This window comes from Eptesicus fuscus, chromosome 9 (assembly GCF_027574615.1).
Source record: "Eptesicus fuscus isolate TK198812 chromosome 9, DD_ASM_mEF_20220401, whole genome shotgun sequence".
Taxonomy (NCBI): Eukaryota; Metazoa; Chordata; class Mammalia; order Chiroptera; family Vespertilionidae; genus Eptesicus; species Eptesicus fuscus.
The window spans coordinates 99,002,933-99,016,797 of record NC_072481.1 but is presented as its reverse complement, the minus strand read 5'-3'; the positions used below and the strand labels follow the sequence as shown (position 1 = coordinate 99,016,797).

General features: G+C 52.2%; 1 protein-coding gene across 1 annotated transcript in view; it reads left to right on the top strand.

The window, feature by feature from the left end:
* SH3RF3 (SH3 domain containing ring finger 3) overlaps positions 1–13,865 on the top strand; it is a 289,194-nt gene that overhangs the window by 241,003 nt on the left and 34,326 nt on the right. Inside the window, exons 5-7 of the mRNA XM_008154106.3 lie at positions 5,819–5,892; positions 10,852–11,022; positions 13,010–13,257. Coding sequence (XP_008152328.2) covers positions 5,819–5,892; positions 10,852–11,022; positions 13,010–13,257 — 493 coding nt within the window. The remainder of the gene's footprint in view (positions 1–5,818; positions 5,893–10,851; positions 11,023–13,009; positions 13,258–13,865) is intronic.

Below are 13,865 nucleotides of genomic sequence, written 5' to 3'. Positions count from 1 at the left end.
CCATTCCAGCTTTAGGTAAGAGTCTGCTTTGAAATCCCACACGTTTGCTTGGTAGTATTTGTCGTATTAAGTTTCAAATGAGGGCCAGGTTTCCAGCAAAGCTGCCCGGATGCTCGGCCCTGAGGCTTTCTTTAGATGCAGCTCTCTTACCAGGCGCCTGGGCAGCCCTCCCTGCCCTAGTCCTTCCTGACCCTCCAAACACTCTGCCATGTGGCGTGTTCAGTGTACGGGTCACCCAGCGAAGTTGGCAGATGCTGGCAAAGATGGGTTCTTGAGCCTTAATACTGCACAGTCCACAGTCAGCCAGCCTCTCCCTCCGCCTGACATACGGGTGTCAGTCTCCTCTGACTGTCCTGGCCAAAGGCGTCATTGCCTCCTACTGAGTTGCGACTTGAGTGGCCCGAGCATTGGGAGTGGAGACTCCACACAGGCTGCCTTTTGGTCACAGCAAGACTCAGACCTGGTGCTCTGCGTGTGCAGGGCTGGGCAGGCTGTTTCAGGAGAGTTTATTTGGACAGAGTCATGGGTTAGGATTCCTCTGAGCCAGTCATCGTGTGTATCTGCTCTGCGTGGTGCCCAGGTAATGGCTTCTGCCTGTGTGCTCCAGCAGCCACCTGGGCCAGTCCTCAGGGACACTCTGTGGTCTCCTCCTGTCTGCCCCTGGCATCCCCATAAAGATGGCACATGTGGGATCCAGGAAAACAAGGATCACCATCACCCAGAGCTTGGTCTTAAAACAGGTCTCAAATAACTTAACCTTATTATTCTTTTTATGACTTGGACGATGTATCAGAAAACCATTTTGCTTGTTGGTATTAAAATGATGAAAAATTTGAACACATAGATTTAAAAATAATTATCCCAAATCCCAACTCCCTTAAGTACAAATGTTTATCATCTAGAATAATAAAAGTGTAATATGCTAATTAGACTGGACGAAGCCAGGGCTGCAAGGGAAGCCCGGGTCCCGGGTGCTGGAGGGAAGCCAGTGCCGACAGCCAGGGGAAGGAAGGCCTACTCTTGCACGATGAATTTCGTGCATCGGGCCCCTAGTTTGGTATATAAATCTCCAGACCATTTTCCCCTGGAAATACATGTATCTTTTACAGAAATGAGGTAAGCCTACACACGCATTTCTCTAGCCACCTTTTCCATTTGAGGCACTTCCCACAGCCCTCCACACCACTCGGTGAATTCCCCTCACGGCTGTTTGCTGTGCATGGTGTCATCTGCCATCAAACCTTCTGGCGTGGGACATTTAGGTTGCTCCAAATTTTCTATATTATAAATAGAAATTGTTTGCAGGTCTTAGGGTTCATTGCTAACAAGAATTGCCAGCCCCAGTGAGTGTCTGCACCGCACATTGAAGGGCTCCTCTGGCCTTCATCTCTCCTGACCTTCCTGACAGCATTCAGCATGATTGACAGCATTCAGCATGATTGACAGCATTCAGCATGATTGACAGCATTCAGCATGATTGACAACAGCTTCCTGGGAAATTGTTGCTCCCCTGAACCCAGAGACACCAGTGCTTCTTGCTTGTTTTCTGTCCCCTTTGCCAGCTCTCTGCCACATGGTGGTCCACAGGCTATCTTCTCCGCACCCCACTTTCCCTCAGGCCATTTCATCCACCTCCTACCTTGGCTTCAGTAATAATAGCAGCATTTATTGAGGGCTTAAATTAAACGATCTCACTTAATATTCCAACTAACATAGAAGACAGGAGAGTTTATGATCCTATTTTCTCATCTCTCAGGTATATCTACCTGTCCTTTATTAATTTTCAAAATTTGGGGAACCATTGGTTCACATACTTTGCCTGATTTTTCACTTGCTTTAGTTGGGAGGTAAGTTCCATCCCTGCTGCCACATAGTTGAGGGCAGCAGTCCTGACTCCTACTTACTAGTAAACCTTAGAGGTGGAGGCTCTGTGTCCAAGGTCACACAAACACGGGCTCACACACTTGAATGCTAAGAACTTAACTGGCAGGCTGCATTGCTGATTAGATAAGCTACATGCCAGTGATCCCCAAACCTCCGCCTGCAGGCCCTTCCCCTTTGCTCAGCTGGCATCGCTTCATCCTCATGTCACCGTCTTCAAGCATGTCAGTCTCCACACATCCAACTCTGATGGTTCCCAGATCTCACACTCCCCATCTCTGCACATGACACCCCCATCTGGCCAGCTGCCAAGGCCAGAAGCTCGGCTCATCATCCTCCCTTGTGCCCTTCAGCTCATGACTCCACTAGTCCTGTTGGTAAAGGAGGGAAGACGGACTCCCAAATATCCCTGTCCTGACCCCAGAACGTGAATGTGTTACTCTACTTGGCAAAAGATGGGAGATTATGCTGGATTGCCCAGTGACCCAATGTAATCACATCACAAGGTCTTTATAAGAGGAAGACAAGAGGTTTGGAGTCAGAGAGAAGATGAGATGATAGAAGCAGAGATCAGAGAGAGAAATTTGAAGGTGATACGTTGCTGGCTTTCAAGATGGAGGCAGAGACCACCAGCTGGGGAAGTGGAGGGGAGGGAGGAGCTGGTAGCTATAGAGGCTGGAAGAGACCAGGCATGGATTTTGCCTGAGAACCTCCAGAGGGCACAGTCCTGCCAACCTTTGCTTTGGGACTTCTGACTTTCAGAACTGTCAGATAGTGTATCTGTGCTGTTTTCAGTCACTAAGTGTCATGACCTGTTACAGCAGCCATGAGAAACTAATGCAGACGACGTGGTGAGTAGGCACATGGCCTCCAACATCAGACTGCCCGAGTTTCAGCCCAGTCATGGCCATGTACTGGCTGTATGAATGTGAACCATTCACCTAACTTCTCTGTGCCTCAGATCCTCGTTTTATAAAATGCTGATTTAAAAAACCCCCACTTTATAGGCTTATTTGAATATTAAGTGCATTATTCCAGAAGAAATGCTGGTGAGCTCTGGATGGGGGAGTGGTCTTTATTATTTTTGCTGTAATTGTTCTTACCCATGACCTCCTATACATGCCAGACCTTTTCCATCCCCATGCCCTTGACCCAGACCTGACCTTCCTCATGCTTCCTGAGGGGCCCCCCTGTGAGTCATGGGTCTGATTCCGTCTCTGTCTTTCTCCTGCCAGCCTTCCAGGGCACCTCTGCCCTCAAGGTGAAGACCGGAATCCCTCTCAGAAGGCCTCACACAGACTGGCTCTGGGCACTTTTCCTCACCACTCACTTTTCCTTTCTTTCAGTTTCTTCAGATTTGCTGAGCTTGCCTTTGCCAGCCCTTGCTGGACAGACTACTCTGCTCCTCCTTCACCATCCGACCCTCACCACCTCACCTAACAGGCCCACTCCCTGTTCACAGAAGCCCTCCCTGGCCACACCCTCAGGTGAGGTCCCAGTTGTATATTCCTGTGGCCTGGCATTTCTGGGACCCCATGTCTGTAATGACATGTCCAGTGCTGGCCATCCCCCATGCACGCCCACAATGGGCGTAGAGGCTGTGTCTGTGCCCGAGCCAGTCCTGACCATCAGTGGTCAGCAGACATCAATGAGGACCTAGATCCTGCCTCACGGAGGCAGAACAACCCTACAACTCAACTGACTGTCACACCACTTTCTTGCTTGTGTGCAGAGCCGAGGGGGGAGGGAGGGAACATTTCTCAACAGCTCACTGACCAGGTCTGACTTTGCTCAGCCTGCGAGTGGCACATGGGGTGCTCCCAGGCCTCGGCTGTCACCTCCAACATGGAGCCACCTGCCCGTGTCTGAGTGAGTGAGTGCAGTGCCCTGACATCCTGCCCACAGCTTTCTCCAGGGACCATCCAAGAAGGGACAGCTGTGGGGAACCCAGCACTAGGGGCGCTTATCCATACCCTAGGGGAGGTAAGGGTCTGGAACCAGGTGCCCACCCCAGCCTGCAGCCTGTGGAGAAGGTCCCTGGCCAGCTGTGGTGAACTCCTCCACATTCCCAAGCTTTGATGGCGAATGCTTTCTGGTCTGTCCCCGCCTCCTAGGCTCAGCAGGTGTGATGAGCAGGCAGAAGTCCCCCACATCTATCAGCAGAGGAATGTCCCCCACCTTTAGCCCATTCCCACACAGCACCCCAGGAAGCAGTGTCTTGCATCAGCCACAGGGATGGTTGGGGATTAGCCCATTCCCACACAGCACCCCAGGAAGCAGTGTCTTGCATCAGCCACAGGGATGGTTGGGGATTAGCCCATTCCCACACAGCACCCCAGGAAGCAGTGTCTTGCATCAGCCACAGGGATGGCTGGGGAGGGGCTGCCTCTGGAAAGCAGGCTCTCGCAGGTGCTGGAGTTTGGAGTGGGAAGTCCTTTGAAACTTCACAGTGTCTTAGAGAAATGAGGGAAGTTATGCCTCTGTGTTGCATGCTCTCATTCTGCCAGGCACTTCGTTGTTTAAACAAGAAGAAATAGAATTTCTAACTTCTTAGAGGTGGTGGACATGCTGTGGTTTCTGGCACCTTTCATGATCCCTGTGGAGGAGGGAAGTCGACCACCCAGGATGGATTGGAAGGTTGCCTTAGCACTTGTAGCTCATCAGCTGAGCAAGGGCAGAACTGGTTAGTGAATTGAGTTCTATTAGTTCCCTGGGGCGGCTGTAACAGTACCACAAACAGTACCACTAAAGCAACAGTTCTGGAAGCCAGAAGTCCAAAATCAAGGTGTTGGTAGGCAGGACTGGCTGCTTCTGGAGGCTGAGGGAGAATCCATCCCAGACCTCTCTCCCAGCGTCTGGTGGCTGCCAGCAATCCGTGGTATTCCTGAGCTTAGAGATGCATCTCTCCAGTCTCTTCCTCATTCTTCAAGTGGCTTTCCTCCCTCTCTCTGTTCTCCTTTTCTCTCTCTCTCGTGAGGACACTTGTTATTGGATTTATGGCCCACTCTAATCAAGGGTAATCTCATTTTAGGATCCTTACCTATATCTACAACAACCATTATTCCAATAAGGCCACCTTCACGGCCACCAGGGGCTATAACTTGGACATACCTTTTGGGGGACACAATTCAGTTCATTGTGGCATCTGAACAGGAAGACAAGGTGCTGCCCTAAGGATGCCTGGGGCTGGATGGGTGAGCTGGGTAGTGAGGAGATGGGGGACAATGTTGTTTCTCATGGGCTGGGTCTACAGGGATCTCTGTGCAGGAATCGCCTCAGCGAGATTATGCACAGCCCAGATCTGTCTGCTGGCCCTTAACCACTTCCCTCAGCCAACTTAACACGCACCTGATTGTAAGGAACCATCTGGAAGCAGAGGTCCCTCCAGTCATCTCCTTGCACCATAAACCCTGAAGCTCTGAGTCCCTCAGGGCTGAGGTGGGAGATGCTAGGCTCTGTCAGTCCTGTTGCCCTATAGCCTGCCCTCTGTCCACAGCCAAAGGACCAGATTTCTGTAGAGATTAATCTTCAGTTCCTGGGAATGCAACTTTTCAATGAGCCCAGGCTTTATAACATGAAAGGTTTTGTCTGGATGTTCTTTTTACAAACACAAGAATAATTCATTCAAGCTCTAAGAATAAAGATGAGCTTCCCGAAACTGCCTTCTTCCATATTCAGCATAGAGTGGTGCTGATGGACCCAGATGCAGCCACAGAGAGGGGTTCTGAGCAGCTGCTCCAGAAGGGCTCTGGAAAGCTGCCGTGGGCCCGTCATTGGGCACCAAGCTCTCCCCAGTATATTGAACAAAAACAACAACAACGTCATTAACAACCCAGGCAAGTAGACCCCGAGGAGAGGACAGATGCTTCATGACGTTGTCTTTCTCTTCCCTGGGCAGAGCCACCTGTCAGCTCACTCTCTTCTTCTCTGTTTACAGGACTCCTCTGCCGGATCCAACCCAGCGGCTGAACAGCAGGACATGGCTCCCAAAGGGCAGCTGCCTCTCAATGTGTGAGCTGCTGTTTATGTTTTGGGGTCCCATGCCTTCAGCATCTCCACCTCACCCTGCTAGCATGGAAATGTATGGTTTCTATAGGGGTCTCATTTGTTACTAGTTGGTTATTTTATTTTTAAAATATTTTAATTGATTTTAGAGAGAGGAGAAGGGAGAGGGATAGAGAGATAGAAATATCAATGAGAGAGAAACATTCATCAGCTGCCTCCTGCACGCCCCCTACTGGGGATCGAGCCTACAACCCGGGCATGTGCCCTGACCAGGAATCAAACCGTGACCTCCTGGTTCATGGGTCAACACTCAACCACTGAGCCACACTGGCTGCCCACTAGTTGGTCAGTTTAATTATGTACATCTAATAATACTGCTGACAGGAAAGTGCAGAAAACTCTAGCCGGTTTTTAAATGTTATTGTCCCTAGGACATGTATTATGAGCAGAGGGCATAATCAAAATATTTGATGACGCCGAAACCGGTTTGGCTCAGTGGATAGAGCGTCGGTCTGTGGACTGAGGGGTCCCGGGTTCGAGTCCTGTCAAGGGCATGTACATTGGTTGCAGGCACATCCCCAGTGGGGGGGGTGCCGGAGGCAGCTGGTCGATGTTTCTCTCTCATCTATGGTTCTAGCTCTCTATCCCTTTCCCTTCCTCTCTGTAGAAAATCAATAAAATATATTTAAAAAAAATATTTGATGATACAGGCACTGGCCAATCAGGAGGGGATCAACCATAGCAAAGAGAACACCTCACAGGCCCCTGAGAAGGTGTGGGCTGCAGGCCGGAGTGGGAGGATGCTGCGCAGTGGGTGGTCATGGAGTCTTCATGGTGGCTAGTTACTAGCTGCTCAGAGTAGCTCAGCATCTTAGCAGCTGTAACTGCCATGCCCATGCACAGCAGCTGTGTGTCACAGCCAAATACACCCTGATGAGTCACTGCTGGAAGTGACATGCTTGCCTTGCTTAGAACCTACTCTTGTTAAATTACATTTCTTAAAAGATACGTGCAGTATAAAAATTCCCCACTTAAATAGCGTTCTGAGGAATTAGACTGCCTTCTACTCTTTCGTTTGCAATGAGCCAGTTACCTGAGTGAATGTTCTAAGGTGGAGAATAAGAATTTGGTCAATAATTGGGAAGGGAAAGTTTCACAGATACTATGCAGTCAGAAGGACATTTAGAATATGTGTTGGTGCAGAATAAAATGTATTTCAAGCAAAATGCCTCTTGAAAAAGCAACTTGCCAAGCTCCAGAAGGTTTCCTAGAAGTAGCTTAAATACCCTGGTACATGCTTCCCTGCCTCCCTAAGCCTAGTGGAAACGTTTGCCTTACCTGGAGACAGGTAGGAAATCATGAACATCCTCCCTTTATTTGCCCACAATGCTGTGAGTAGGTTATTATCATCCAGGTAAACAAAAGGAAATTGAGGCTTACCTACATTTAACCTAGCTTCCCGAGTGGAGCATAGATTAGTACACTACCTTCTAGATGTCTTTAGGCTGAAACTCACGTTTTCAGCAAAACTGGACAGAAGGTGCTGTGTTCTGACTGGGTCTCCTGGGTAAGCTCCAATGGCTTCCACTCAGACCTGGGCCGAGGAGGCAGGTGGGGAAGGATGGTGGTGATGGTTGCTCTTCTGGCACTGGACTTCCTTTCCCTGAGAAAATAGATCTTCATCCACAGGAGACCCTTGGGCCCTAGTGGACTTCCCCAAACGAGAGGCAGGACACCGTGAACCCTTCCAGGGCAAGGCCCAGGTGTTTCACTTTTGGGTCTCACAATGAATGCCCAGTACACAGGCCTTCAACAGATGTTTCCTTGTTCAATGAGAGCCACAGCCTTACCCCTCGTAGGTGCAGAGGACTCCCGGTGTTGGCCCAAAGTCCCCAACTCTGCATCACATCAGCCACCCAAGAAGGCTGCTCTGTCTTTGAGACCCCAAAGGTAGCACAGTTCCAAGAACGTCACTCCCAGGTGTGGTGGGCACATTTTGGAGGGCCCCACTATGCACAGACCTCCCATACCATGCAGGTTTTTCATTTTGTGTGGAGATGGAAAGACCTCTTTTCCCACCCCACCCCACTCTGCCATCGGGGACCCCGTCCCTCTGCTCTCCTCTGTCTCCTCCCAGAGCACAGCCGTCCGTGTGGGCTGGTTTCCATTTGGGGAACAGAAGGAAGACTCCCGTGTCAGATACTGTCCTCGAAAGGACGGTGAGCATTTTGGCGGAGATGTGTCTGCCCGTCCCGGCGATCATTTGCGTAGCAGAGGAACCATGGGCAGCAATGCTACAGCCTGGCTCACTGTGTGCTTCGCGTGGCTTTTTGTACCGAGCCCCAAGCATCGTAGCAGGTGATATCTCATACATTACAGCGCTGTGCACAGTCAACTTTGAGAACGTGACCTTTGAAATCACAGTTCTTATTTTATCAGTAGGGAGAAAACAATCCAGTGACCTCATCAGTTTATCCGATTAACCTGATCACTCATCTATCCTTTTTAGCTTTAAGAAGTTAGCAGTTCGTGCATCCTGGTGGCAGGCATGTAGGGTGGGAATGTGGTTGCTCTCTGTCTGTCTGTCCTTCCCAAAACAGTAGCTGTAGTCATGTTCAAAGGTGGTCTGAGGTTGTGCATGAGAGGGCCGCCTGCATAGAGACAAGGGTAGCAGCGAGCGTGCTACTGTGAGCCAGGGGTCTGTGACACGCGCCAGCCAGGCTATCAGAAGGTCTGTGACAGAATGACTCCAGCCATCCTCGTCCGTGTGGGGTTTACCTTCTGCAGGTCAAGTCGCAAGCTCGGAAATGTGAGCCCACATAATTGAAAGGCCTGATCGCTCAGGTCAGCCAATGGTCGAAGGGTGTTCTTACCCACTCCTAGCATATTAGAGTTCCCATGGGCACTGATTTCCCAAGGCTTTGGTTGTCTTGAAACACAAAGGGGGCTCTCAGTTTGCTCACCCAGTGCAGGAGGCAGCTGCTCATCTCTCCCGTGACACACTCAGGCCTGCAGGAGCCCACACCCTCCCTCCTCACTGCCTTGTATTGGGAGGCCACCCAAAGTTCATCCCCTGGCCTGGGCTTGTCTGCTCTTCATCCGCCTGCCTTGTAGGGCTTCCTGGGGCATAACTGTCTGGTCCTGGAGGCCACACTTCGGGTCAGTAAATAGGCCACTGCTTGGGCTAGGAGTGAGTCTTACCTCCACTTCTCCGTGGGTTTCTCAGAGCCAGGGGAGGGGAGGGAAGGACCTGTGGGGACAGGAAGAGGTCGCCAAGCTGCCTTCTAATGTTTACATAGCCCCCACGTTCTGTGATGTTGGGAACCATGCCTCACACGGGACGGGATCGCTTCTGCCCAGATCCGTAACACGGCTGGCTCTGCACCTTGGGCTGCAGTGGGCTTGACCAGTCTGAGCTCAGTACACTAAGACCCAGTAACGTAAGTCCCTGCTGAGGCTGTGGCGAGGCACCAGGGGGCTGAGCCCACAACCCAGCCTCCTCTGACAGCACCGGCCTTGTGGGAAGCTCCTGCAGCAGCACAGTACCTGCCCTCCTGCACCCTGTTATGCTGATCACCTTCAGAGAGAGAGCAGAACCTGGCCCTGGCCTGGAGGGAATGGAGAAGAACGCACAGGGGAAGGGCAGAAAGTCACCCTGAACAGAGTGGGAGCCTGGTGGGCAGTGTGGACACTTGTGAAGGCGCCAGCAGGGCCGACTGACAGCAAGCCAGCCTGGGGGCCTGTGGGTGCAGGCGGGTCCTCGGCAGCACTAGCGCTAAGTCGGGTTTCCTGCCGCGCACGGAGGACTGCCCTGCATTGGGGGAGGACTGCCCTGCATTGGGGGAGGACTGCCCTGCATTGGGGGAGGCTGCCGCTGGGAGTCAGGCCTGTGAGGGAGCAAGCACTGAGCTGTGGTTGGGGGAAGCCCAGCTGATCCTCCGGGGAATCTGGAGCCCAGATGGCACCTCAGCTTCCCCACCCACAGAGGGCCCTGTGGACTCCAGGCAGCCCTCGGGAGGGGCAACGTCTAATGGGTCTGTGTCCTGCAGGGAACGCCTCACAGTTCTATCAGCTCACACTAACCATTCTTCAAACCCCAAGCGGCAAAGCACTTGCATTTCCCAGGCCTCACAGTACCCTGTGAGGCTGGGGTCAGGTCACTAGTTATGTTACAGAAGGGGTTTGCCGTGGCTCTTGGCAGCTTGGAGGCCCACTTTCTGGGCCCTAAGTGGGAATTTCCACCACTAAGTTTGTTCTTTCCTTGTCTTCAAATTAGCTTTTTTTTTTTTTTTAGTGGGATTTAAGTAATTAGTTGTGGTACAAATATTGCAAGGAAGAATGCAACCAAGAATTCCCTACCCAGGCTGCCTTTTCTCTACCCAGGGCCTCGAGGCCTCTGACAGCTCAGATCGATGGTAAGACCAGGCCGGGGACTAAATGAGGAAAGCCCATTCCAGCTTGTTCTCGTGCTCCCTGTTTCTCCTAAAGATTTCTCTTGCCCCAGAGCATCAAGTTATAGACAGTGTAGAAAATAGTAAACAAACAAACAAAAACAGGGGAGCCCTACGACCTCGCCCCAGATCTGCTTCTGACACCCCAGGGCCTCTCACGGCTCAAGGAGCCTCACTGAGCTGTCAGGTCGGAGGTGCTCCTGGCTGCACACTTGCTTGGGTAGGCACAGGGCTGGGCGTGACCATGGACTCTAGGATCACGGGCAGAGCTCTGCCCCTTCCCTGCCAGTGCCTCCCTGGACCTGGCAGTGCTAGGAATGCCCCTCCCCCAGCCCCTCATTGCTTTACTGGGAAGAGCATGCCACATGCTGTGTGTGCCAGTCCCCAGAGGCATCAACTACCCTTAGGTTGAGTTCACCCACAGAAGAGCTCACATGTGACTCAGGGGACACAGTGGCCCTATGCCCGTCCTGCCTGCCACTACTGATCCTGGCCCTGCTTCTTCTGCCTGCAGGTACCTGGCGCTCTACACCTACAAGCCCCAGAAGAGTGACGAGCTGGAGCTGCGCAAGGGCGAGATGTACTATGTCCTGGAGAAGTGTCAGGACGGCTGGTTCAAGGGCACATCCCTGAGGTCTGGGCTCTCTGGGGTGTTCCCAGGAAACTATGTGACTCCTGCTTCCAGGTGAGGTCGTAGTCGCTGCCTGGGAGAGGACGGAGGATCCCCCCTCCCATTTCCCTGCAGCTGTCATCACTGGGCCACCCAAAAACACAGTTCAGAAGGCAGCCAGGAAGCCCCTGCCCGTGGGGTTCAGCCCTGTGAGCTCAGAGTCCCCTTGAACAAGGGTTCTAGGTAGCAAGCATTTCACCTTCTGAATTAGGTTTGCTTGTCTTTCCCGGAGCAGACACTGGCTGCCCAGGGAGAGGGTGGGAGCAGAATGAGCTGCAGTCAGGGCAGTAGCAGTTAAGTGGGGGCAGAGTCACCAAGCAGGGCAAGATCTCACAGATGTGGGTGTGGGTGTGAGTGTGGGTGTGGGGGGGTTGGGGGGGGGACTGTGCACAGTGAGAGTACAGCAGCACATGTGCAGTCACATGGACCTGTTCTACATGAAACACCCGCACATGCGTATGTACAAAGGAAAAGTGATGTACTCCCCAAAGTCAGCAATTATTAACTGGTAGCATTATAGAGAAAAGTTTTTCTTCCTTGTGCTTTCCTGTGTCTTACAAAATGTCTGTTATGTTATTTTTATTAAAACAGCAATTTTAAAAATTCAATGAAAATGTTATCCAGAGCTGTCTGAGAATTTCCCGTTGAGATGAGGGCACTGCTTGATCTTCAGTCCGTCTCGCTCAGGGAAGCCCTTTAGGGTTCAGAGCTGTGTCAACATCCAGGGCACACAAGAAAACTGGAGACGCGGCCCTTGGGGTTATACCCGCTTTGAAACAAGCCGCTGTGAAAAAACCAAACTGCTTCCACGTTGCCTTGGTGCTCGATGTCCACACTTCTAAGTGCCTGATGGGCAGTGCCAGCTGGAGGCAGGCTCCACCTCTTGCCATTCCTGGGAAGGCCCATAATTTGCAAGCCCACTTTATTTAATTTTTAAAAATTTCCGAGGGCAAAAGTGAGTTCACCAGGTAGCAGATGTGATTTTTAGATGTCATGGTTTTGGCTGGCCAGCTAACAGGTTCGTGCTGGAAGTGAATCTCAAGGCCGCTCTACGGGCTAGTGAGGGAAGGTGCTGCCCAGCCCCTGGACAGTCGGGTCCTTCCCCAGGAGGCTTTTCCCACAGCTGTTCTGCAGCAGCCTGACTCAATGACCATTTGAAGTCAGACCCAATGGTACCAAGCCACCTGGAGAGGGGCCTCTGACCTGGCTCGGAGCCACGCCTGGCAGAGCCTGTTCTCTCCCAGGTGTGGCTTCTGGTGTCTCATGACTGAGATCCCCAGAGGACAAAGGGGAGTTTACTGAGCTCTTGGACAAATGGAAGACATTCCAGTCCCCTGAAACTAAACACCTTACAAAACCCGCCTCCACTGTATTCTGCACCCCACAGCACCAATATGCAAAGTGTGCTGTTTTCCATTTGTTTTTCTTAAACACTCTACACTGGCTTCATCAGGAAACCAGGGGCTGAAAGGGCATCTATTTTCTGGAAAGAAGCTGCACGTTCCCTGACATCTCTCAGCGGGACGTGGTCTATTGGTGCCCTTCCCAGAGGCCGGCAGAGCAAGGCAGTGGCGTGTCCAGAGGGAGTGGGTCCTGCCACTGTTTCCCACCACGTCCAGATGGGTCCAAGCCCCGTGGGATGTGACTGAGCCATCGCTCTTTCTGGAGGTGTTTGGGGCACACAGCTGTTTGTTAGAATGAGTCAAAACAGTAGCTCTGGTACAAAATATTTTATTGATTGGAATAATGCCTCTGTTTTTCAGGGTTCTTTTGCTACTTCTTGACTATTCATACTGAGAGTTAGCCCCCATGAAGATTTACAGAGGGTGCCCTCTCAGCTGGAGCTCTGGGCATTGTTTGCCCACAAGGGTTATCCGGGCTTTGTTTTAGGATGCTCTCCTGGCCTGCGTGGCTCTCAGCTCGGAAAGGCCAGTGTGTAAGAGCTCATGTGGGGTGGTTTTGTCTGCACTGTCACTTGAATTCATTCTCTTTATTTCCTCAGGGCTCCCTCAGGAGGGGCTGGGCCGCCTGGGAATAATGTGGCTGGAGGGTCTCCACTGGCCAAAGGAATGGCCACAAGCATCCATCCAGGCAGTGGGAGCCTGAGCAGCCCTGCCACTGCCGTGAGAGCAGCCCTGCCCCTCGCCTCACCCCAGGCCCAGCACCAGGCAGCCTCTCTCCCGGGGGGCAGCTGTCTGTGGCACTCAGCTCCCCCAGCGGCTAGCCGGGCCCGGAGCACTGTCCCCACAGGTATGTACTAGTCTTCCAGGGACCTCACTCTCCGGAAATTTGTCAAGGGGCTGGGGTCTCAGGTACACAAATCGTAGAAACAGTTTGGCCCAGGTCTCAATCAGCTCACGGTGGGAATGGCTTGTTGTCATCATTGACCCCTGCTGACCTCCAGGAGAGATGACTTACCCTGTCCTGGAAACGGAAACTGATGAGCAATGTATATGTTTGGCTACAGCAGGAGGACTGAGTGCACTAATAAGAGTAACAGGTGCTTTGGGACTCTCCCGTGAGGCTGAGGCTGTGGCTGCCGCTCAGTCTCAGGCCTTCCCTGTGCCGGGCGCTGAAGGGTCTGCAGCTGGGCAGCACCTCCCACCCAGGGCTGGTTGAGACACAGACCGTGTCCCTGTCTGAGATGCTCTGAGCCAGGAGGGGCGGGCAGACCCTTTACCTTCAATAGACAGGCTGACTGCCCTGACTGGTTTGGCTCAGTGAATAGAGCGTCGGCCTGCAGACTCAAGGGTCCCAGGTTCGATTCCGGTCAAGGGCATGTACCTTGGTTGCAGGCACATCCCCAGTAGGGGGTGTGCAGGAGGCAGCTGATTGATGTTTCTCTCTCATCGATGTTT